Source organism: Centruroides vittatus, unplaced genomic scaffold, assembly GCF_030686945.1.
Source record: "Centruroides vittatus isolate TY-2023 unplaced genomic scaffold, ASM3068694v2 contig_1824, whole genome shotgun sequence".
NCBI classification, from domain to species: Eukaryota; Metazoa; Arthropoda; class Arachnida; order Scorpiones; family Buthidae; genus Centruroides; species Centruroides vittatus.
In genome coordinates this window covers 1,523,088-1,548,851 of record NW_027121123.1, presented here as the reverse complement: position 1 = coordinate 1,548,851, position 25,764 = coordinate 1,523,088, and the positions used below count along the sequence as shown (strand labels likewise).

The following is a 25,764-nucleotide window of genomic DNA, read 5'->3' as shown; positions in this document are numbered from 1 at the left end:
TTATATAATTTTGTTAAAGTTTAATAACAAATGTGTATATTTTAAGTAAGTATTTCTTTGCTATTTTACGTTATAACAATATTTTTTCATTCATGTATCAATATATTTATAAAATTTTTTAAGTAACTGTATATATAATTTACCATACAGTTGTGTGTGTTAAATTTTATGTATGTAAGTATAAAAACAAATAGGCTTATTCAGAATATAATAGCTTATATTATCAAGTAACAACCAGTCTTATACACTGCATTGGTCCACTCAGACACAAAGCCAAATTGCATAAAACATATTTTTTTTTTTGTTTTTTTTACTATATACAAGAAGTCTCCTGATATGATATTTCAACAGGTTGCTTTGAAAAGGCAACATTACAATAATCACAACATAAACATATGGCCGGAGCCACAAATATAGGGGGTATATAAAAAATAATTACAAGGGGAAGAAAAGTAAATGGTAAAAAATATTCAATGTGGATTACAATTATATCTTTATAATGGGCATATATAATGGCTTGTTTTATCATGTCTATTATTCGTTACTGGACTTCGTATACTGAACTTAATGGAAACGTAACCCGTCACATACGTGTATTGAGTTAAAAAATTTTTTTTTTGATTTATAGACATGATATAACAATGTCATATTATGCTTTTATATATAATATTGCACTTTTATTCAACACACAGTATTGATGCAGCAGTAAAGGAAATAAATTTAATGGTTAAACATTTTAAAACTACAACAAATTTTTTGGTTTTTTTTTTTCTGTTTTCAAATTTAGTGTCCATCACAAAAAACGGAAGAATATATTTTACATATATATTATTCAACTTGATATTTTTTTAATTTTTTTTTTTTTTTTTGCATCACATAACTGCAACATTTATATATAGCATCTGAAGAAGAACAACATTGGCCAATAAACAACAATTTTAATAAGTAGTTACAATTGTGCAGTGGTTCAGATGTCAACAAATACTGATATTATGTTTTTTTTTCTTTTATGTAAGTGAAAATACCATACAATGTAATGATCATGTTTTTCAATGCATGGAACTATTATAAGCTTTGACTAGTGTTCCTTATCACTTGAGTCTATTGGTTGAACTAGGTTGAGGCAACAATATACATCACATATACAATATTTAAAATAATTATATAACTACAAAATATTAATAAACAAATTAAGACTAAATAACACTAAAAATAAAAATATAAGACTGTAACAAATATACATTTCTAAAATAACTGTTCTTTCTTTAGTCATCTGACGTAATATAATTTGTGTATAGCACCTTTCTTGGTATGCTCAAAATATACATTGTGAATCAGGGAAATGTGGACAGAGCAACAATATTGATTTCTGTCAGAATTTTCAGTCAAGAGCATTTAATGCTTTGAGAATTATGTAATATAACTACTGTATATATATATGTATATATATATATATATAGATCTATATATATATATAATTTATGTATAATAAATTCTGTACACATTACAGAGAATTAAGTATTCACAATAGATGTTTATGTAAATAAAATCACATTTAACCACTTATGGAAGAACAAAATATGTATATAAGAAATTAAATGAAAAAAAAATGAACCAATTGAAATTTATTATGACACTTAGAATCTGACTAGTATAATAATCAGATGATTATAGAAGGCAGGAAAGCTTGCATATTTATGTCAGAATTCAGATTAGAATAATCTGAGATAAATACTTTCTTATGTAATTACTATTGCCTGTTAGTAATTATTCATATAATATTAAACATTAAATGTTATATGTATAATTACTGGCATAAATGCAAGCTTTTTCCTTCATGATTGTACGTTTTGGGGATAACAAATATCAAGGGCAATATATCCTTTTCAAAGCTCACTTATAAATATACATATGACTATATAGTTACTACTATAGATGGCAAATCAGATCTCATCTCATTATTAATAATGTCTATCCATAATTGCATTATTCCATTTCTTTTATAAAGTCTTTATGGTGGATCTTTAAATTTAGTCAATAAAAACTTATTTCTTTTTCCATTCATTATAGCACTTTAAATTTAACTAAGTACATTGCAGATGTAATTTTTACTTATATATGTTTAGGATGATGGGAATCTTCTTGGCAGATGATGTTTAACTAGCAGCTTTTAAGCTACTTTAAATAGTTTATGAATATCGATTTCAAAATGGGAGACTTGATACAAACATATTTTCAATGAGTGGGGGAGCAGGATACAAATCTTCGAGCTTCACATAGAAGATGCGTTGCAGACCTTGCATACTTAGTGTACGAAGCTCAGGTAATTTTGCTAAGATGCGAGAGAAGTAATATGGTTTCTTTTGGGCTTCACTGTTGTAAGTCACATGATCACGTAAAGAACCAATAATTTTCATCTGTAGTTGTTCAACTTTTTGAGGATCTTTTAAGCCATGCCGCTCTACGGAATGAAATTGTTTTAAATTTTTGTACTTCAAAGACATTTTTTTTAATAAAAAATATGTAATTTTTCAAGTGATGTTTTGTTTCTATTCAAAGATGAATAGTTAACTGAAAGTTATAATTATTATTTTTTATTACCTGTCACTAATGTCAAGGCACACAGGCAGGCAAATGCAGATATATCTAATTCCATATTATGTAAACTACGTGAAAAATCTAAAATTGCTGTCATCCATTCTCCAAAACTTCGTTGACCCTGTTCCCTGTGAAGTACAATACCATTGCAGAAAATAAAGTTTTCATCATCAGGTTTGATCCTGAAAAAGAAGGAATAAAATAATTATTTAAAAAATTTTCTAAAAATTTCAGAAATTGTTTTATAATAAAATTAATTCTTCTTACTCTTTATTCTTTGGAGTAGTTTAAATTAAAGTTAATTGTGTAGTTCTTGATATATTTTTTAAGTATAAAATTTTTAAATAAAAACTAATAATTGTTATTTTTACATTGATTCATTTTTCACATATCTCAGATTCAGTCATATATATAAGCCCATTAAAATTAAAAACATTGTGAATCAATAATTATTATTATTTTATATTTGAATCCTTTTATATATATGATGGGGTGTGTGTGTGTGTGTGTATGTGTGTGTGTTCTAAATATGAAAGAAGCAAATGGTATAAATGCAACAATTTCTTTTAAAAAATATGTAAAATTTCTACTGTTTTTATATCAAATATCTTTTTTATTAATGAATTTTGAAATTAATTTCTAAATTGTAAAAAAGTATCATTTCAAAATATCAAATATCATTTTGTAATAATCCTTTAGATAGCTATTAAGCATTTCTCATATAATTTAATAAAATAGGCAAAAAAATAACAAAATTTTTAAAAATACTTTGAATTTTTATGAAAACTTTATTGTGAAATTATTGTAGGAAGCTGTTATCATATTACTTGTTGAAACACTTAAAAAATGTTTTTCTGTTTTAAGGTCAAGGTCATATTTTGTTTTTAATTTTGACAATAGTAAATAACTGAATATAAATAAATATGAAGATAAAAGTAAACAAAAACTCTTAGATTTAAAATGTATTTTCTGTATTAAAATAAAGTAATGCACATAAGCAACAATGATCAAAACTTAAACGTCAAATTAATATTTAAAAGAAACAAATATAAGGAGTGTTAGATGAGCAGAAGTAGCTATGTATAATTATTTAATAACATTAATATTTGCTTGATATATAATAATTTATATTTATATAGTAAAATATAATATAATAATTTAAACTTATATATAGTAAAATGTTTCTACATTAAAAACTAAACTATAATTCAAACTATTTTAATAATAGTAAATATTATTAAAATAGTTCTATTGCATACCATCTAGAATGAGCAACATTAAAAATTTAAAATTTTATAACAATATTCGAACAATGTTCTTTTGCCATTCACTTGATGAAAGCGTTTTGAAAAAGTCGAAAGTACTTGCGAAAACATTTCTTTTCGTCCTTAAAAACAGATAACATTGAAAAGACAGTGTTTTCAGTGATAATTTATTTCATAAATATTATTCTAGGTTGAAATTATTTATTTTTCAGTTTATGCAGTATAAAAATAAAAAAAATCTTCATAATTTTCCTCATATTCTACAAATCAGACTATATATTACAATTCCTTGAGTCAAATTTGCATATATTATTATTATTACCTGTAAGCTAAACGTAAAGCAAACATTTCCAGACTAGCAGATTGAAATAAAAGTTCTTGATCATCTTTATCTAATTCAAGGAAGCCAGGAATTTTTTCTGCAAACATTCGTATGACATCAATAGATGAAGTCAGAAGATTATAAAATTGTTGAACCTTTTCTGCTTCAGTTGTTGGGGATTCTTTACCAGGTACTGGTTCCTTATACTATAAAAAATTACTAATATAGTACTGCATTAAAAGTAAAGATAAATTAACATAATGTAGAATTCATAAATAATTTATATTTATATAGTTTAGTAAAAGTACTTAAAAGTATATTAGAAGTATATTCTAATTTTAATATTTATATCCTGGATAATTTACAGATATTCATTTTTCTGTTTATTGCAATTAATAATAATTTGGATGATTAATTCTTTTATTTAAGAAACAATGCATTTTTTTAATTAATGATATTGGTGTTTTTATAGGTGTATCACCTTTTGATATGCTGTATCAAAACGTTTTCAATAACCATAATTATATATTTATGAATCATAAGATACATTCACATATCTTATGATCCATTGAAGATTTTGATGCTATTTTTAAATATTTTTCTATTAAAATATTTTTAAGTGTCTGAAATTTATCCATGAAAATATATTGATTTTAAAAAAATATCTAGAAATTATCTTATTTACAGCTGACATATGAAAGAATAAATATTTATTCTAAAATTCTCACATATGTATCATTAAACAAAAATATTAATATTTCATAGATTATTTTAACAAGTTTTTTAAAATGAAAAATACCTTAATTTAAATTATTACTTTTAATTATACTTATTAAATGGAATGCAGGAATAGCATTCTTGATTATTTCATATTGTTCTAATGATTCATAAAAATTAAAGGTAAGAATTTTTAAATTTTAATATTACAATTAATAAAATCTATAAAACATACTTACTTGGGAATAATCCAAATTGGCAATGTCAGGAGTATTATCAACATGAGCTCGAACTAAAGCAGTTATCAAACTAATAGGTGGAGAAGGAGGGGATTCTTGTGGCGATTTTGGTTTGGAAGGAAGTCTTCCTCTTCTTCCTTTCAAATTATCAGTTCTTACAACTAGATTATAAAAAAAAGATAAATAAATTCAAAATTTATTCATCTCTGTTCATCATGAAATTATACAGTCCTTGCTGATTATTCTTTAATTAATTTTATTCAGTATATTTTATGTATTAAATTTAAATTTAAATTCTACCTTCTTTCACCATTCCAACTGCAAGGCATTTCTGAAACCGACAGAATTGGCAACGGTTACGTCGGCGCTTATCCACGGGGCAATCTTTATTGCCCAGACACACGTATTTTGCACCTTTTTGAACCGTACGCTGTTAAAAAAAGTATCACGTTTGTATAAAATTATATTTGAATTTTTCTGTATCTAATTAATGAAATAAAACAAATTATTATAAATGATGTATCGCTTACTTTAAAGAAACCTTTACAACCTTCACATGTGCGTACACCGTAATGCTGACAGGCAGCGTTATCCCCACACACTGCACATAACTGAGACGGAGATGGTGTGGAATCTCCTCCAGGTGATGATCGACTAGAACTAGAAGTAGCAGATGGCGTAGTTGGAGTTGTGGGAGTTTGAAGACGTCCACTGAAACATTAGTATACAAATCTTTGAAAATGATAAATATAAAAAATAAAATATATAATTAACATTTGTAAATTATCAAAAACATTTATGTAATTTTTATATTTATTCCTTTGTTATATTAAATATAATCTATTTTTTTTTTTTTAATAAATCTTTTGAAACATGACATAGTAAGATCAAATCTCTATTGTTTATATAAAAGATATTAATGAATTATATTTTTAAATTTAAATTATATGTATATATTTTATATATATAAATGTAGGATTTTTATAAAAATAAAAATAGATTAAAATGATACTTTTAAAGCATAAATAAATATACAAATATTTAAAATCTCATTTAATTTACTATTAAAAGAATGAATAAGCAGAAAAAATCTCAGAATGGTCACTGGAAATAGACAGACACAAAGAAATCCCAACCATGAATCATCACATAATTATTCTGGTGACAAAAAACATGCTTTACACTTCTTATTCTATGATTCATATCCTTTATATAAAAGGCACTTATGTATTCATTTGCAAATAATATAAAAATCCTTTCACTTGAAAACATTTATCAAACTGATAAATGTTGTTAAATCTTCCTTTTGATAAATGATTCTTACAATATATTTGTGAAAATATTGTAAAGTATATATAAATTTTCTTAAGAATTTATTGTTAAGAATGAAAAAATAAATGAATAAAATTTATATAAATTTTTAAATTATTAAAAATAAAAATTGATGTTTATAGTTCATATATTTAAATAGAAAAATATATAATTTTAGGTTTTTTCCTCCCTCTTGAAAGAATTTATTCAGCTTGACATTTAAAACGTTTTTATGTATTTTATAGGAAAGAAAATTTATTTTAAAAAAATTTTTTTAATCATTTACTTGTTGAAAACACCAAAATTCTCTGTTTAACTGATGAAGGGTTCTTGTTAAATTTTTCAAAATTTATTTTCTACAAGAAAATTGGTTTTTAAAAATTTCTTTTATACATTTAAACTCTAATAAAATGTCAAAAGGTTGTTATTAATAATAATAATAATAATATTTTTATTTGTTGAAAATAATAATTTTTAATAGAAACTATTAAATGAAATTTTGTCCTTCGTTATGTGCGTATATAACAGCTTGTAGCTCATATGTTACATAACAGCGAGAGATCCGCAATTTGAATTTATTGAGGAAAAAATATATAACGACGCGACTTAATAATAATTCTGTCGCATTTTCGACCGTTTAAGAGGTATTTTATACAAATTTTAAAGAGGAAAATTAGCCAATAAATTATCGAAAAATGAAACGAAAACAAGATGCGTCACAGCATAAATAAAATGATTTCTATCGAAATTTATTTACATTTTCGATTAGCAAATATTCTACAAGAGAGATCGATGGCGTATATAATTTAAACGATTGATAATTTCGAGTTGTTAATGAGAAATAAGTAAGAAAAATTACCTTGATTCTGTCGAGAGTGGAGCGGTGATGGTCAAAGATGGCCTCCTCCCTCCTCTAGAAGTCGAAGGAGCCGACAGCGGTGACGTCACTTCCGGAAACGATCCAATCGGCGTAGTAACGGAGGGGGTAGCGGGTAGACTGAAACTACCGCTTTCACCTTGAGAGTAAGTTGCACGTGGGTAAGTTACCTGTTGACCGAAGCTTATATCTTGATAGGAGGGCTTCCTGCTCTGTTCTTGAAACGTCGACGTAAGAAATGACGTTTCGGATATATACGCCGGCGATTCCGGGCATTCCACCTTGTAAAATTCACTACCCGACGTGGTGCTGAAGGGGGGGAACGGCGATGTCGACGTTTGGGGGAATGCACCCATGCTAATCTGGTAAGTGTCACCGCTAACGGGTTCACTCTCTTCCGATCGTACCTCTTTGAATTTGAAGGAAAACACACCCGTGTGAGTAACGTCTCTCCTGTAACGCGGTGAATATATCTCTTGGAAACTAGGCAGCGTTGTTGACGTTATTGTTGTTGTTGTCGTACACGCTGCGCTAGTTGATCCCGTGTCCGTGCTGGTAATTTGTGCCGTTGTCGTCCCAAAATCGGGTGATTGGAACATTTCGGCAAAGCTTGTGCTGCCCTCTGTCGATAAGAACGTTTCGGCAGATATGGCAACGTCCAAAGATGGGAATTTGAATTCTTCAGCAGAAAATGTTTCTTCACCCAATGCTAAACTATATTCGGGCTCTATGATACTCGTCGAAGGAGAGAAAAGCGATGACTGTAATGAAAATAAACATCAATAATCAACTATGGAACTTTAATATATATTTCTATATAAATATATTCAAGGTAAAAAAAGGATGTATCGTATATAACGCGCGCCTAAGAATAATGTGTAACATTTAAGATAAGGGAGGAATTTTTCATACAAAAACTCCTATAATTTAACTTTTAATTGGAATAAAAATGATTATAAACTCAGCTTTTTCAAGTGTTACATTAACTTGTGCAAAACTTCAAAAAATAGCAGAAATGAGAAATAAAAAATTACTTCCATTAGTAGCCTATTGCATAGTTTCGGTAGTTTTTACATGATTTTCGAGCAAATTCAACTGCAAATAAGTAAATAAAAAGTATTTTAAGTATGAAAATATATCTAAAATTTAATAGTTTACAGGTTAATTGTCGTGTGTGCATCGTATATCAACTATGCTCCAAAGTTTCTGATAGTGTATTGGATATATTTGCTTTAATAACTCCCAATAAGTCGTCTATGGTGCTGTTTCTGATGTTTAAAAATTTATATATTATGTTATAATACGATAAAAAATGTAAAATTTAATTAAGTAAATAAAAATGCGTATAGTTATTCTTGTTACCTGTTGGTTTTATATAGTTTATAATGGAGTGTGAGGCATGAGTTTCTAACTCTTATAGGAGTTTAACAATGCAAAACAAAGTTTCCTGTTTATAAAATATGTTAAAAATAAGTTCAAAAAAATCTATAAAAGTTGTATTTTTTAATACATATAAATACCATTTTTATATATTTAGGTAATTTAAAAGCGAGAATTTTTTAAAATTGATAATGTGGATGAATGGGGAAACTCAATCGGAATTTATTATAATTTTTTAAAGAATGGTTCGGTAGATATTTTTAAAAATTACTATTATAGATACATAAATTCCTAATAAATATATCTGTTCAATATTTCTGTTGTATTTAATTGTATAAGCAGTGTTAAATAAGCTATAATTCCGACAACACTGATAATTTTCTAAAAATTAGAATTCTGATAATTTATCGGATACGTGTTAATTTCATGTGTAATTTCTTGCAGGTACATGGGATATCCGTAGCCTGAAAAGGATGGTTTACTGTATTTTTCTTTAAACCCTTATCTTATCGTGTTTTTTTAGTTACATTTTCAACTATAATTTCAAAGATTTTCAAGTATAAAAATTAACTTTATCATTGCTTTATTTAATTAAATCTAATAGTAATTATAATTATTAATATCGATTTAGAAAATTTAATGTTTAAAATAATTATTTATAAAAATTAAATTTAGATAAATATACAAATAAATAGCCCTATAAGAAATAAAAGCTTTGGGTAGTCAGTAGAATAAAGAACTGACTAATCTTAAAGCAACTGTTAAACATTTTTTAGTTTATATTCGAAGTTGGTATGTGATTTGGTACTGTACTGATCAATAAATAAGTTTTTAAGGTATATATTTAATTATTTCAGGCAAAATAATAATTAAAATTAAAAAAATAGAGCTCAAAATGAAGCAAACTGCAAATTCATGTAAAAGTTCGATGATTTTGGTTCAAGCATTGCATGAAAAATTGCAAACTTTTTAAACATTCTAAATTCTATTGATCAAAAATGGGTAGATTTTTAGCTATAAATAATGTTTTAAACTGTCTTATTACCGCAATTTTAAAAATTTCGTTAAATTTATAACATTTTAATGATAATTTACTGAAAATTCCATATATGTGAGAACTGGCAAGTTTACTTCCCTGTACTTAGTTGTTTGCACTAAATATTGATAAAAATCGAATTATTTAATAAATATATACTTTAAAAATATATATTTTTAATTACCTCAGTTGGCTGTAAAAGAAGCATGGCGGTTTCGGACTTTTCTTCTTCCTCTTCTTCTTCTATAGTTCCCCTCACTTTGGTATCTGTAGTTGTAAGTGGTGCAGAAGTTGTAGACGATGTTGTTGATTCGCAGCCCGCACTAGCGGAAGAAGTGGTGGACGGGGGAATTCCGGACAGCTCGATTTCTATATAAAGAAAATCTAGGATCAGTCACATGATCGATCTAATCAGCACATTTCTTGTTAAAACTGACTTATAATCAGTATTCTGTTTACTAAGGAAGTTTCTTTTGTAAGCTGCAATCTTAGGTTTATAAGAAATTTAATTATTCATAAAATTGTTAAACAGTTATAAATTTATATTAACTAAGTTATAATGATTAGAAATATTATAAAAAAGTAATTAAACTTTATGCTTTTCTTAAGATATGCTTCATACAATCTTTGTGGGAGTGATCAAAAGGAGAAGGGTCATATCCAATTGTTAACAGATATATTTATGCAAATAATTAATATATTATAAATGATTATGACTTGATAATTAATTAAATATGCAGAAATGATTCGATATTTGTATATTTTTAACAAAAAATGGCGAAATTTTCTTGTTAAAATGTCATATTACTCCTTTAAAATAAGGAGAATTTAAGCATGACTTTTGCCATTATTTTTGATATAATATTAAATTTACGTATAAAAATGACTTTTTAAAATGAATCTAAAGCTTATTTTCTATATTTTATACATATAAGATTTTGTTTTCCTAAAGATCTGACTGAGAAATCAGCTCTTGAACATTTAACTTGTAGAAACAAGATTCGATCTTAAGCTGCTTAGTGTAGTAATGTTTGTAATCTATACAACTTTTTAAAGTTACTAAGGGCATAATTATTATATTTTCACTTATTTAATCTCATTTATGAAGTTAAATAGACCTTCTGTTGAGTTTAGGAGATATTCATAAATTCTTGATGTTTCTATTGAAATTTTTAACGACTTTTACGTATCAAACGGAAAAACTATCATTAATATTATCGTAAATTTTTATTTTTAACATTAATTCAAATTATAAACTTTGAATTTACGTGAAAAATAAAATTCGTATAATAAATTTTCTTCGCATATGCTTTAGTTATAAGCTATTGATCAGAAATCACAAAAAGTTATTTTTTAAAGGTGAATTTAAGCATATGATTTAAATTTTAATGCGTTTTTTATGCACTAAACTTGATATATTCATGGATAAGTTTGTTCGGAATTTTATTGTTGTTTTCTTAATGAGGTTAACAACTTTTAAGTAAGATATGTTGTATGTGGATAGTTATAATTAGTTAGAAAAAGTGTTAAATAAGTTATTTAATAACTATTTTTAATGTTAAATGGTGTTTAACGTTATTAAATTTGTTATTTTAATAATCTATTTTCATTTAAAAGTTTCGTAAGTTTTCACTTTGTTTCAGTCATTTCTTATTAAAAGCTATTATAAAAATAAATGATTTTAAAGTGTTTTTTAAAATATTCGATTAAAAATAAAGAAAAATTTCGAATATTTTTATTTTTAAAGGCATCTTTAACCTTTTTACAGACCGAAAAGAACTTTTTCGCGAATAACTTTTGCTCCATTAACATTACGAAAAACTATCGAATTATAACGATTGTATTTAACCGTAAAAGTTAACAGAGACGTTAAAAGTTTGTTATTAAGTTAAAAAAAAGTCACTTTTAATTCCATAAAAGTGGTCAATACCTCCCTATGTTTCTCCTATACTAGTCACCTATTGGTGATAGTAATTTACCGATGTTTACCTTCCATCAAAATGATGCAAACAGTTTGATTTCCATACTCCTTAATGTTAGTCGTATGTTGTGCGATAGATTATTCGTCACCTATTTACCTGACATAAATAAGTATGCGTATTATAGCCTAACATATCGTTTACTATAAACGCACGCCGCCTTCACGTGACACACGCGTAGTTCGTCCATCCGCCGCCAGGGGGCGCCAGCAGGCGATTTTTCTCATCCTGCACCCCTACACTGAGCTAGCATTAGTTTTAAACATTCTCCTTAAGCCGTTATACGTTTCCATAACGAAGTCTGCTCTACGGCATGACCTTAGAGCTATGATGGAAAACATAATTTACAGGGAAACTCGCCCCTTTTTCTCCTTGGTTCTAAGGTTATCGTTTTCTAATTTAAAATTACAGATTTTGCTACAGAAATTCGATTTTTTAAAGCCCTGTATTACTTCTTTAGCTATAAAATTTTGTATTAGAAATGTTAGTTAGTATTATTACGGGATATAAAACACACATCATTAGCCACCCAGAAAAGATTAATTTGAAGATTTTCAGATCGTAACTAACCGCTTTAACTTAGTTAATTATTGATGATTAGTAAATGTATTTTTTCAATAGTTCCCATTACATAGTATTATTTATATTAATTAATATTTCCCCTGTTCTATCGCTAATTTATCAAACTTAACGCTCTAAAAATCTATAGATGTTTAGCTTATCTCTAATGCACTAAAAATAGATTTTTGTAGTTAATAATAGATGTGTAAATCAAGGTGAAGTAATTTGTTTTGCTGGAAAATTCTTTTCTTAGCACAAAATATCGTCAAAGATAAATTTCCGTCGTTAAATGACGTCAGTAGAAATCTCAGGTAAACGTTCTCTTCGGTCGGTTTTCAACGTCATCCAGTTAGCGGATACAAACGTAATACCTTCCTAAAAGTGGTTAGCGTGCGTCAAGAATAGAACACCAACGTCTGTATCGATTAGAAAAGTCTCTCCTCCTTTGACGTCAAAGCCGCCTGTGACGTCACGCGACACACGTATACATCCCAACCCGGTGACGTCAGCAAAACACGTGCGACTACAGATTCGGTTCAATGGAAGAATCTACTTATAGGAAATTAGCACACGGCGTATTAATATCGTGGTTGTTCATCACACATGCTAGCTTAGACGGAACGAGATTAACGTACGAGTTATCCACCCCCCCTTTCCGAAAAGTTCAAAGCAGAGCAACACTTCAGATAAGGAATATATAAGTTAAAGGGCGAAATAAAATTAAATAAAATAAAAATGTTACGATGTTTAGGGGAATCTCTTTTTTAAAAAAGAAGGCAGAAAGAAAATAAAATATACTAAAAATTAAAAATTTTCCTTAAAATACTCACTTTTTCAACCAATTGTTGACAAGTAAAAAGTCCGTCGTTAAAGTAAGCACCACCAAATTTCGTTAACGACATGCGAATTTTTACTGTATTATTACCGAACACCCTCACAAATAAAGCACATCACTGACGTATTGCTCTGCCGTGGACCTGGATAGCACGTGGCTAACACCAACCTGTGGATGCGACCAGTAAATGTGGAGACTTCGGTATAAGCTTGGTGTCCGATGGTACCGTCTGATAACACTGGAGATCGGAAAGATTGCTGACACATAAACTATACATCCGCTACAAGTCTCCGGTCCTCACTCAACTTCACTCTCTGCTTCTATTACATCAAAATACACCGCGTCTGTGTATATATTTCGACCCAAGCTTCTTGTTAACGTATTCCCGGGGAAAAGTGGCTCTCCGTGACGTCAGCAGCCGGCTGTGACGTAAGTCGAAGTCTGTCACACACTCGCCAACCAATCAACTGGTAGTGGTCGCAAACCTCTTAGTCCTATTGGACGGAGCCCGTTTCACGTCATAACCGATATCTATACTCTGTGACGTCACAATGTCAGCAGTCTGTAACTAGGGGCAACGGTATCGATCAAACACGCAAGGGCTCGGCCATATAATTTTGATGTGGCTTGTAAATCAGCTGGTACGGACGACGTGACTGGATTATCATGGGAGGGGCGAAGCTTTCCTTACTTGGTTGCTGGGAACATTCCAGTTGGCACGGGGTTTTACGTCAAGGTGAGAGTCCGGCCCTCTTCTGGAATTTCTCAACTATTCACAACTCGATTATTTAGATGACGGGGAAGGTGTCGATTACCATTTTATGTTATATATATATATTTTTTTTTTTTTTCGAACAATTAAAATAAATAATAATCAGAAAGTCAAATAAATTAATTACAACAATGCAATTCCTCGATTAACAGTAACAATCGAAGGGGAAATCGTATCAATGATAACAATCGCGTTGTAGTAAATGGCCTAGGATAACAATAGACAGAAAAGAATACAAATCGAACTAAAATAATATAAATTATCGGCCGAAGGATATACATTTTTGAAACCAAACCAGCACCATTTTGACACAACGACTTGCCGTAATTTAATTAAAGAATTGTGCCAACTTTAACGCTGATTTCTCACTTATCCGTGCTAAAATTAAACACATATTCTTTCCGAGGTTGGAAGGAGAGAAGGAAAGAGAGGGGAAAAAGTAAAAAAAAAAAAAAGGAAAATACCTATACAGATTTAAACGTTCTTTATAAATTAACAAATTATTCATTGTCGAACATCAAAAGTCAGACTTCATTACCGAACGCATTCAGCCTCGCCCCAAATCATGGTCGAAAACCACACCCTCGACCAAGAATATATACCCCAGATCGAACGGTACGATCAATCAATCTTTATAATCTATACCGGAAAATCCATAACTTCGGGACGGGAAATTCCTTGTAGTTAACGTGTATAAGCAATTCAAAAACTGTTGGTACACCTCCTCTACCTGGACAGACAGGTAAATGTATACTGGAGTCGTGCCAAGGTTGTGGCGGAGTACAATAATTCTTAACCTTCACCCAACGGGAGGTTGAGAATCGGGAATAACCCGTGTATGAAGTGATGTTTCTTCGTATTTTCATTAATTCGTAGGTGGAATTACACAAAATAAACGTTAAGTGATTTACAACTAGGAAATCATTTTCGGTTTTTTCATATCCGCAATTCCGGATGTTTAGTCATTTTTTGAAATTTTGGATAAAAATAAACAAAAAAATAAAATATGGAGAGTAAATTTAAACTTTATAAACTACTTAAAATATATTTTTAAGTCTTGAAAACAATTATAAAATCCTTATATTTTCATAAATGGCTCCTTCTTGAACCCTTAATGATCTTCCTTTAATTAATCCTTAATTTCTTTCTAATTTATTAACTTTTTTTTCTAAATTTCAAACTTTAAAATATTTTTAATAATTTAAATTATTTAAAAAATATTTTAGATTTATATTTATATCTAAATTTCTTTGGAACAGTTACAATTGCTCCTACAGTAATTTGATTCTGTCACGAGTAACAGCCCTTAAACGTAATTTAAATAGTCTTTAAAATTTTTTAAAATAAATTAATTCTGGTTAATTTTTTTAATATTAAAATTTTATTTAGTTTTATTATTATTTTTTTTAAATTTATTTAAAACCCTCCCGTTCTTTGCTTTCTCATCTTAGAAACTTTAATGTATTTATATGCATTTCTAAGTAAGAAAATTAAAATTTTGTACAGAATTTACTTATCTTAATGCCTTAAAATTAATTTTATATTATTTTATAAAATATTAAATAGTAAAAATAAAATTTTATTCACAAACCCCCAAAAATCACAGACCTACAGACATATATATTAATAAATAAATATGTAAATATATCTGTAAAAAATATACATATAATAACTTTTTATATTTATGCAATAAATAAATAAAATATTTATAGCATCATTAACTCTGTCCAGGACAAATAAAATTAAACATTCTAGAATCTAGACTGAGGAAATAATAATAATGCAGTTTTAAATGTGTAATTGTCCTATATAATTTTTGGTAAAGAGACAAAAATGTAGTGGTTACACCTGCAGCAGAGACAAGAAAAGGGAGAAAAGAATTCAGAGCATATTTTGCAGTGTGATGAATCATATTCATCTGTATGAGTCAAAAACTCTTTGGCTATACTCCTTCAACTATCATAGCAGTTCAACGTACACTATATATATAATCTTAGCATGCGACGGTCGTACTAAAATAGTCATCACTATTTATAAAAACTGTCTGTGGTTATCCTTTTCTCCACATTTGGCTACAGGATCGAATGTGCCAATTCTAGTCGATTGTACAATATTTTTTTTCCCCTACTTACACCTGTTTCAAATGGGAAAAAAACACCTTAAAACATATTTTTTCTCCCTCTTTTTCGGGGTAAAAATAGCTTAGAATTTGCGTTTTTCTATAGTTTTAACGGGCTTCGTGGTTAGATAAGACCTAATTCTTCCTACTTACGTAAGCTATAATGTGGAAGGATGCGTTATTTTAATTAATAAAAATAATTTTAAAAGTTTTTAGATAGAGAAGGGAGGTGAAATGATTAAAAAATAGATTGCAAAATAATGAAATGCGAGTCAAAAATTTAGATAATGTCTGTAATAGTGACCTGCCCTACTTTCTGAGCTAAGCAATGTAAAGTTTTGAGTAGCAGTCCAGGGTTTGTCAACATATCCACATTAACAATGACGTCAGAACTATAACAGCTGACATTGGATAACTGCAGTGATGACGTAAAGCGGAGAAATCTCTTTACAAAAGAGTGATTGGTGGGATAAACATGTTCGCGATATTTCTGGATCCTGCTCATTATTAGAATCTTTTATAAAAATAAAAATAAAAAAGTTGCAAAAAATAATATAAAAAAAAAATATTTTCTAAATTTTTAGATAAATATAAAACTTAATTTTTTTCTCCCTATTTTATTTTATTTTAAATATCGAATAAAGGCATCATTTATAACCATTTGAATATATGCCAAAAAGTGGAAAAATTGGATAAAACTTATGTTCATCTTTTATCTAAAACTCATATTTAGAAAATTTGACTGTTAATATATCTTAAAATTTTGGCAAATTTCCGGTTTCTATGCATTTTATATATTATATATATATATATATATATATATTTAATTCTCTTATAATATATTTAATTGTAAACTAATTTATGTTAATGTATAAACTTTTGAAAAATTCTCTTTGTTAATTAAAGCATATTTTCAAGGTTGTAAATAATAAATTAAATAGAAAGTATGTTTTGAATTCGAGATATTGTACCAGGGTGAATTTCGCGGAAATATTTTAAAATGCGGAAATCGTTTAAATGTACGGAATTTGCACGAAAAGATATAAAAATTCCTCCCCCTTTACCCCTGTGTTTCATTCTTTTCCTTTATATATTGCTGCTTAGCACGAAAGTGTGACGCGAATTTTAAAAATCGAAAAAAATAATATGTATAAATATAAATACACACACACACACACGTACAGTATATAAATAAAGATTGGTATTAAAATAATTTTTTAAATATTTATTCCTATTTATTTATTTAATTCTATAGAAAGGAACATTTTTAGTCCCGGACATGGAAATACTACCTCATTTTGACGTCACCGCAAGATGACGTGTAGTAGGGGCTACGGATCAGCAGTAGCTCCATCTGTATCCGTGACATCACGGCCCTCTGACGTCAGTGACGCAGTCATTGACGTCAGAAACGTATGTGCCAGGTGTGGCACAGACGGCTACGTCACCAATGTCCACTACCTTCTTTCCATCTCATTGATGAGCTAATGACATCGTTAAGAATGTAATACGTCATCGAGGTCAGTATGTGTCCTATAAATTTTGTCCTTGTCTTATGTGCAGGATGACAGTCACGTCTGAGATATAACTTTACCGCTCGGGCATTAACACTTAATACATAATATGCATTAAAAAAATATATATGTATATGCTTTGTGCAGTAAGGGATCAATTATACGTGGTTAATAAATGTATAATTCTATAGTTTACGAAACATGTTACGCATACGAGAATGATATAATGATTAAAGTGTTGCAGATATTTTTGCATGTGACGTAGAAGCGGGCGAGGATCGATAATATATAATATTCGTGCTTGTTGTATTAATTGTTTTGTCTATAATACATGCTACTATACTGTTTACACGAAAAGTTTCCAATCTATATAGTAAATAATAATAATATTTTATCTATATTTACGCTCCTTTACGATATTTTCCCTTATACAAGCAGAAACACTTAAGGAAAGGAAGTCAAACACTTCCTTTCTCACACTTATCTCAATTGTTTCCTATGATATCAATAGTGCAACAGTTTTAAAACCTTTATAATCAACTTTACTCCCTTTAAGACGTGTAAAAAATTTTAAAAATGGCTTAATTTTTAATTAAAATCATTATAATTTAGCATCTCTTCCAGTTATCAAGAAGAAATATCAATTTTTCTGCGCTAAAAATAGCATTTTATTAATACCGATTTTTTTCCTTTTTTTCGTACTTAGTTTAGCAGTAATGCTATTTTTATCTCCTGCAATTTTTCTGTATAAAATTGGTCTATTATAGATAAATCATGTTAAACTCGAGAGCCTAATAACCTACCAATTCGAACACGTTCGGAATTAAGAAAAGTAAGAAAAAAAGAAAAAAAAAATTATATTGGATAAACTCCAGTAAAATATTCTAATCACCATATTAGGTTAATAAACGTTTTGCTAGTATCAGTTGTCATGACGACGATATCGGAATTATCGACAACAATTTCTGTGACGTCACATAAACTCGTCCTATCTGTTCGGATCACACAGCTTCACTTATTGTCACGATTCTAGAGTTAGAGAATCGCCAATCCCATTATAATTTGTGCTAATAAAATTAATTTTTAAACTTTTAAATATCTATTTAAATCCACTCTTTTAAATATTTAAATCTGGTGTGTTTTAAAAAAATCGATTTTATGTTAATAAGGCTCAAAACTGTACTCAAATCTACAAATCAAGCTCTTTTAGGTGTAAAAAAAGTAGCAAAGAGGGTGCTTTTTTTTTTGTTTTAAGAAACTCACACAAACACACCTTAAGTGAGTGCTTGCTTCTAGATTTAGATCAGGAAGTGCATTATCAGGTTTTAGTGTGTGTGTGTGTGTGTGTGTGTGTGTAAGATATGGATACGTAGGGATGCTGTTGATTGGATCAATTCAACCAGTTTTATTTTATTTTATCCTATTTTAAGGGAAGAATACTCGTAAATTTAATTATTATACGAAACAATTTGGTAGTTTTAGGTGCCTAAAATCAGGATCAGGACTGCATCGATAGGTTTTTATGCCTTAATTAGGATCGTAATTTTGTTAATTTAAATATTAAAAAAGTGAATTTCTTTTATAAAGAATAAAAATTTATTGTTTATAAATAATTAATTTAATAATAAAAAATATTAATATGATAATGTCGAATAGGAAACGCATTAGGAAATATTCTTTCACGAATACGCCACTAATATAATTTTCTAAATTAATAGAAATGCTAAAAAATTAAATATTTACAAAGAAAAGATTTTGAAAAGAAAAAATTACTCTTCCTTTAAATAGCTACGTCTAAAAAGAAAAAAAAATTACTTGTCTAGTGACTGAACATCAGGATTCTGATCTGGAAGCGTGTCAGTTAGATTTCTCCATAAAAGATTCGGATAAATTTATTTAAAATCGAAATTAGAACGATGATAATTAATTTACGATATTAAATATTCTAACATCGTCCATTTAAATAATTAATTAACATTAAAAATATATCTCTCGGATGATTAAGCATCAGCATCATCCCAAATTATCCTTGGAGAAGAGTGTAGCTTAGTGCAGCTTTTTGACAAGATATCAACGTTTGTTGTTTATTAATTACATAAAGAATTTTCTTTTCTATTTGATAATACAATAAAAATCGTTGTTTAGTTACTAACTCATCATATTTTCATCATACATCATCATCATCCGCATCTTTCAAAGAGAACTCCATTCTAAAGCCTCTTTAGCGTGTCACTGACCCACTATACACATCTACCTTTTTTTTCCTTTAATTGAATGAACAAGCTACTCGAACACTCCATTGTTAGTTTTGCCATGGAGAAATATGTCATTTTTTTCCTCGTTTACAACAGGAAAACAAACGGAGTATCTTCCAAACATTTAATTATTTGAAGCGAAAATTAATTTATATTATTTATTAATCTAAAAATAATAATAATTTTTTTCTATTATTATTTTAAAAAATATATATACATTTCTATAAAAAGAACGGGGGGAAAATAGGAAATGGAAGAAGAAGGAAAAAAATCCCGTTGATTTAAAATAGATCAAGCTATAAATTCAAAGAGAACGCCGGTCACGTGACTGGGAATTCCAACAGCTCGGTCACCTACGTGATGTCATCATAGCCCGGGTAGCCGTGACGTCACGCGAGGAACACATACACTAAAGATAACTAGATCGATCGATAGAGATGTGCACCCGATTCAATGAAATCTCTACAGAAGCGTTAGTAACAAATCTTTGAAAGAATAACGCTTATTACAATTATAACGTCACACCGAACTCATCTGACGTCATAAATAATTATTATAATTAAAAGTAAATAATAATTAAAAATTACTTTCTTAAATTAAATACCGCAAATTATAATTATTTTTTCCCCCTAAAAAATAAAATAGAAGAGGAAAAAATATACAAATTAATTTTATTTTGTTATTAGTTTTTCTATGAAAATTAGTAAACTATAAATAACGTCATTTTAAAAAATATGTGTTAATGATAAGCTTATAAAATAATCATGCAATGTTTTGGGTGGATTTTGGGTGTGTTAATGGGAAGTTTTGATAGCTGAAGGTCAGGTCAATTTTTAATATATTGTTAGTATAGTAGTTATATCGTGATCATTTTTCATTCATGCTTTCTTTCCTTTTCCAATTATTATTATTTTTTTTCTTTGTTTCCTCCATTTTTCCGTGTTAATACCAGATTTTTTTCTTGCCTTAAAACTTACCTTGACTATTACTGTAACCGTATTGCACACTATCCAATTACAGACGTCCATAATTGTTAATAAACTCGCACGTGTATCCATATTAAATGCAGCTTACAAGTACTAAATTGGAGTTAAAATACAGAGATAGAGAGAGGGTGAAAGTTGTGCTTCTTGTTCGCTACCGACAGTTGATGTGAAGAACTAATATTTGTTACTCGCAGCTATTTATACCTTTGGCAGTTTGCAAGAAAAGAGACCGAGCGAAAAATAGACCATCTTACCGCATCCATATAAACGTCATCAAGTATGTTGTTACCTAGGTAACTATGTCGTTCTCGACGTAACACCACGTCACCAGTGTGCAGAATAGTGACGTCAAAAGCGAAGTGGGAAAGCACTTTTAGATTTGATGATGTTAAAGAAAGACTAAAGCGGCTAATGTTAGATCTATTATGTCACTATTTTAATGACTAGATACACTAAAAATGGAAATTTATTTACTTTCTTTTGCTAACGGTGTTGGATGTTTACCGTCGATTTTTCCTATCTACGCACGTAAAAGTTAAGGATATTTTTTAATAATGACGTCAGAAATCATTAATAAAGCGTGTATAATTTGTTATTTAATTAAATTGTTTACTTATAAATTCATAAGCGAATTTTTTCCATCCTTAAAAATCGTCGCCATTCAATCAAACTTTACAATAAGTGCAACCATTAAAAAATAAATATTATAATTTTCATTAATATGGTTAATAAATATAAATGCAATATCTAAATACGTAATAATTTTTTAAACTTTTTAAAATATTTTTTTCTTTTTTTTTACAAGTTACGTGACTTTGAGCAGACAGCCAAAAATCGAATGCAGGAATTTGTGTAATTTTATCCACCACTTACGTGATACTTATCACGTGCTGTGACGTACCTGTGACGCATCGTGACGAAGAAAGCGCGAGAAGGAGGGGTCCAAAACCGTCATCACTGTGCGAATATTTAATAGGGCTACGAGTGACCTTCTGCAGACAAACGTAATCGGGTCACGGTCGTCATATGTGTTGCAGATGATACATTATGCAGTCACGTAATCCCTCCAATATTATTTCAGACTTTAATAATAATTATGCAAGTGTGTGTCTGTCTGTATGTGTGTGTGTGTGTGTGCGCGCGCGCTATAGGAATGTTTAAGTGTACTACTATTAAAACAATAAATATTTTGTTGTTACGTGACGTATATTGTTTTTAATGTTTATTTTTATTGCTATAAAGTTTGTATATATATATAAATAATCTATATACAACTAACAATACAAATTTTACTTTATAATTGGATTACTTAAAAGCTATATTTATAATTTCGTATTTCGTTTAAAATATTCATATTTTTATTAACATAAACCAGAGTTATTAAGCTTATCAATTATTATTTATAATTAATTTGTTTATTTATAAATTAATTGTACATTAATTACTGCAGATTGATTATAATATTAATTATAAAAGCATATTAATGCGCCGAATTTTGTTGAAAATTGATCAAAATTAAAACAATTTAAGTCATAATTTTTGCTCAGATTTATCTAAAATTTAATTATTTTTTAATTTTAAAAAATTAAGATTTATTTTAAATTAATTTTTACAATATTTATGTGCATATAATCTCTCTCTATTTGTGTGGTATATACAGTATATACTATATACTATACAAGCGTTTAATACATATATATTTATTTAAGTTGTACAAATATCTATGTAAATAAATATATAAATTATATAATAATAAAATTAAATTTTAAAATTGAAGAAACATTAGAAATATTTATAAAATAGAAAGCTTATTTATAAGAATTTATAACATAACAGTTGAATTTGGCATAAACTATGTGTATTTACATAAACACACACATATATAAGTCATGTGATATAATTAATGTTTCGCCCATTAATAATTTTTATACAAATTAAAAATAATAATAATAATAATAATAATATTAATAATAATATTTTATATTTTTAAAATAATAAGAATTTTTCCATTTATTATTTTCCATAAAAATTTATTTTTTAATTAACTAATTATTTTTTTATAAAATGATAAATTTTAACAATAATAATATAAATTAAAATAATTTACGTAATATTAAAAAGTTTTTTAAAGTTTAAATCGATTTAATTCTTTTAATGAAAAAAACTTATTTTTTTTATTTTAAAAATAAATTTTAATGTTTAAAATATTTTTTAAAATATTATTTTTATTTAAAACTTTATAGATATAATGTAAGTCTATACACGTGTTTGTGTTGCGCGTTATACACGAAATTTTCAATTTTTTTAACGTTAATTGTTTAAAATTTTAAAGCAGAAAAATTATGCATTTATTTTTGAATCTGAAATAAATAAATAAAGTGATTTATAACTTTTTTTAATCGAATAAATGTATTTTTTCAATATTTGATTGAATGGATAATTATTTAATACGCGAATTAATTTTGAAAAGAAATAATCGTTTATTGATAAATTTAATATCATTTAGAAAAATATATTAAATGAATTTACTTAATTTAATAAAATTTTAAAATATTTAATTTATTTTTTAGTTTTTTTTTTTTTGTAAATATTTGATTGATTAACACAACTTTTTAAGTAGAGAAATGCTATACAATCCTTTTATTCAGGGCCTGAGTTAGATTTGTTGTGTGGCTTTAGTTATAAAAAAATATGAAGCCTTTCCCTTTTACCAGTGGCGTGCCGTCATTGGAAGCGGTGGAAGCGCCGCTTCCCTTGTATTTTCTAAAATATAAATTCATATTGAGCGATTATTTTCATATTTTAATGTACTTTGAATTAATTAAAATTAATATTTTATTATAATCGCATTATGTATCTTATTACAAATTTCTATACTACATATGAAAAAAACGATAAGATTGCTATTATATATTCGAATATCAGTGGCGGAATGGAAGCGCTGTATTGTCGAAACCGGGTCGGCTTCCACGGCGAAAATAACTGAATGGTATAAAGCAGCCAGATTATAAGCATTGGCGCACGCGCTTTACAGAGCACCAACCTCACCCAGTTAGAATTTTTATCAGATGTTAATAATTTTAATATTATGAAAAACAATTTTTCCAAGCGTATTTTAATTCTTTAAATTAAGTAAATTTTATGGGAAATATTTTGATTTATCTAAATTACGTAGCGAATCGCAATATTTATATTTGTGTCCGGACTATATTGACAAGTAACTCTTAGACATAAAACATATTATAATTAATGTCGATTTCGAACAAAGACGTACTAAAAGAATTATATGATTTAATATCATTAATATTTATGGTACCATTTACCAGTGGGTCTGCTGAGCGCAGTTTTTCGACCACGAAACAAATTCATACATTGGCCAGGAACACTCACTCAGTCAGAGAAAAAATTGTAGTCGCTAGCGTTGCTTTCGATATAAAAAGAGCTTTCAAATACGTTGATGAAGTCGACGACCAGCGACTTTTATAATAAAGTAATTAACGACTTTGCGGAAAAAATCGCCGAATAGAGATAGTTTATAAACAATTTTTTAAAAAACCAAATTTTTCTATTATTGTTTGTATCATATCAATTTGTATTATGTATGTATTATTTGTATTTTAGTACTAAAATACATAAATTGTTTATTTTTGTCATTTCCAGTATTTGTTTAAAATTTTTATGGAAATGTGAGGTTCCGGACAGGTCCGAACCGTCACGAAAGACGCGAAAAAACGGTTAATTTAGAGAAAAATTTATTAGTTTAAAAAATTCTCGCGTTTCAGGTAAGAGTCTCGTTACGCTTAGTAACGAGGGACCAACCACTCGGGAAGCGTGATTGAGGGAGACTGACCAATCAAAATGGACGAAAGAAAGAACGGAGATTGATATAATCCCCGAGAATCAAGGACACCTCGCACTCGGTTAACGTTCAGAATAACCAAAACGCCGTGTGTCAACGCGCAAAAAAAAAAAAAAAAAAGTTTTTCGTCTGTTGTGCCAACCTGTAACCCGTGCCACTTCGAACTTAGACCGTGTCCCCGACGCCAACGAAGTCTCTCCGTGCCTTACAGACTTGTCAACGCCGCTGTCCCGGGGCCACCTTCGATCGACGATCAAAGAACCACATCGACGTCCAGGACGTCCGAACGGCTGATTGTCCTAAAGCAAACTATTTTATACATAGTATGTTTATTTGTATGTTTATTTTATGTTAAAATAAACGGTTTTTGTCAGATATTTGTCGTCTTTGTCTCTTCCGTCACCACGCACGTACGAATGGACCCTAGACCGTCACTGACGCGCAATTAACTGATTGCCCCTGGAAGTCGGCTTCTTACAGAAACACAGCTTCCCTATCATCAAATGTCACGGTACGCCACTGCCTTTTACACAATTAAATTTAAAACACAAGGCCTTAAACTATATCTCTATCGTTGGGCCCTAATTACTATTGTGTAAATCAGGCTCTGACTTTATTATATAATTTTTTTTTAAAGTAGTTTATAACTGTTATGTCATAACAGGACGACCTTCATGTGTATATATAGGCCTATATATATATATATATATATAATTAACACGCTAATTATATATAAAAATTATTATAAAAAATATAAATAAACGTGTAAAGCTTACAAATACGTTTATAAAGTTTGTATACAGTAATATAAACGTCATCAATATTTTGATACGTTTTTATTAATATATTTTTTTAGTTTTTATTTTTAATGGAACTGAAGTAGACATTACTTTTATCTTTATTTTTTATTTTCTGTATCGATTTTTAGAAGTTTTCGTGTTTAAGCGCTGTTCGTGCATTTGTTTTGCATAAGTTCTTTAAAAAATAGAATTAATATTTCAATGATTTTCTATACGAATTTGTTTATATAACATTAATACTTTGTCAATGTAAAATATAATTTATCTTTTATTATTTTTTTTCAAATATTAATCTGAAATTATAAATACAAACCGCGCGTTATACATGATTATAGTATA

The 25,764-nt window shown here is 28.2% G+C and overlaps 1 protein-coding gene across 3 annotated transcripts; it reads right to left on the bottom strand.

Annotated features, from left to right (window-relative positions):
* Positions 1 to 196: 196 nt before the first annotated feature.
* Positions 197 to 20,921, bottom strand: Hr38 (Hormone receptor-like in 38). Of its 3 annotated transcripts, none has more exons than XM_067264147.1 (9): positions 20,758 to 20,921; positions 9,930 to 10,114; positions 7,312 to 8,090; positions 5,672 to 5,852; positions 5,442 to 5,571; positions 5,142 to 5,302; positions 4,186 to 4,391; positions 2,602 to 2,780; positions 197 to 2,461 (listed from the first exon to the last, which is right to left on the bottom strand). In XM_067264147.1, exons 2-9 carry the CDS (start codon positions 9,951 to 9,953, stop codon positions 2,205 to 2,207), a joined length of 1,917 nt encoding a protein of 638 aa, XP_067120248.1. In that variant the 5' UTR covers positions 9,954 to 10,114; positions 20,758 to 20,921; the 3' UTR covers positions 197 to 2,204. The 3 variants fall into 3 exon arrangements, with proteins under 3 accessions (XP_067120248.1, XP_067120246.1, XP_067120247.1); XM_067264145.1 differs by lacking the exon at positions 20,758 to 20,921 and adding an exon at positions 13,289 to 13,930; XM_067264146.1 differs by lacking the exon at positions 20,758 to 20,921 and adding an exon at positions 13,116 to 13,925.
* Positions 20,922 to 25,764: the final 4,843 nt, after the last annotated feature.

What these genes read in the sequence shown, in the direction of transcription:
- Hr38 (XM_067264145.1), bottom strand. Translation starts at nt 13,397, where the DNA reads ATGTATAGTTTATGTGTCAGCAATCTTTCCGATCTCCAGTGTTATCAG. An exon ending in TTTACTGGTCGCATCCACAG is followed by an intron (nt 10,115 to 13,288) that starts GTTGGTGTTAGC and finishes TTCTTTATATAG; the next exon opens with AAATCGAGCTGTCCGGAATT. An exon ending in CCACTCTCGACAGAATCAAG is followed by an intron (nt 5,853 to 7,311) that starts GTAATTTTTCTT and finishes CTAATGTTTCAG; the next exon opens with TGGACGTCTTCAAACTCCCA.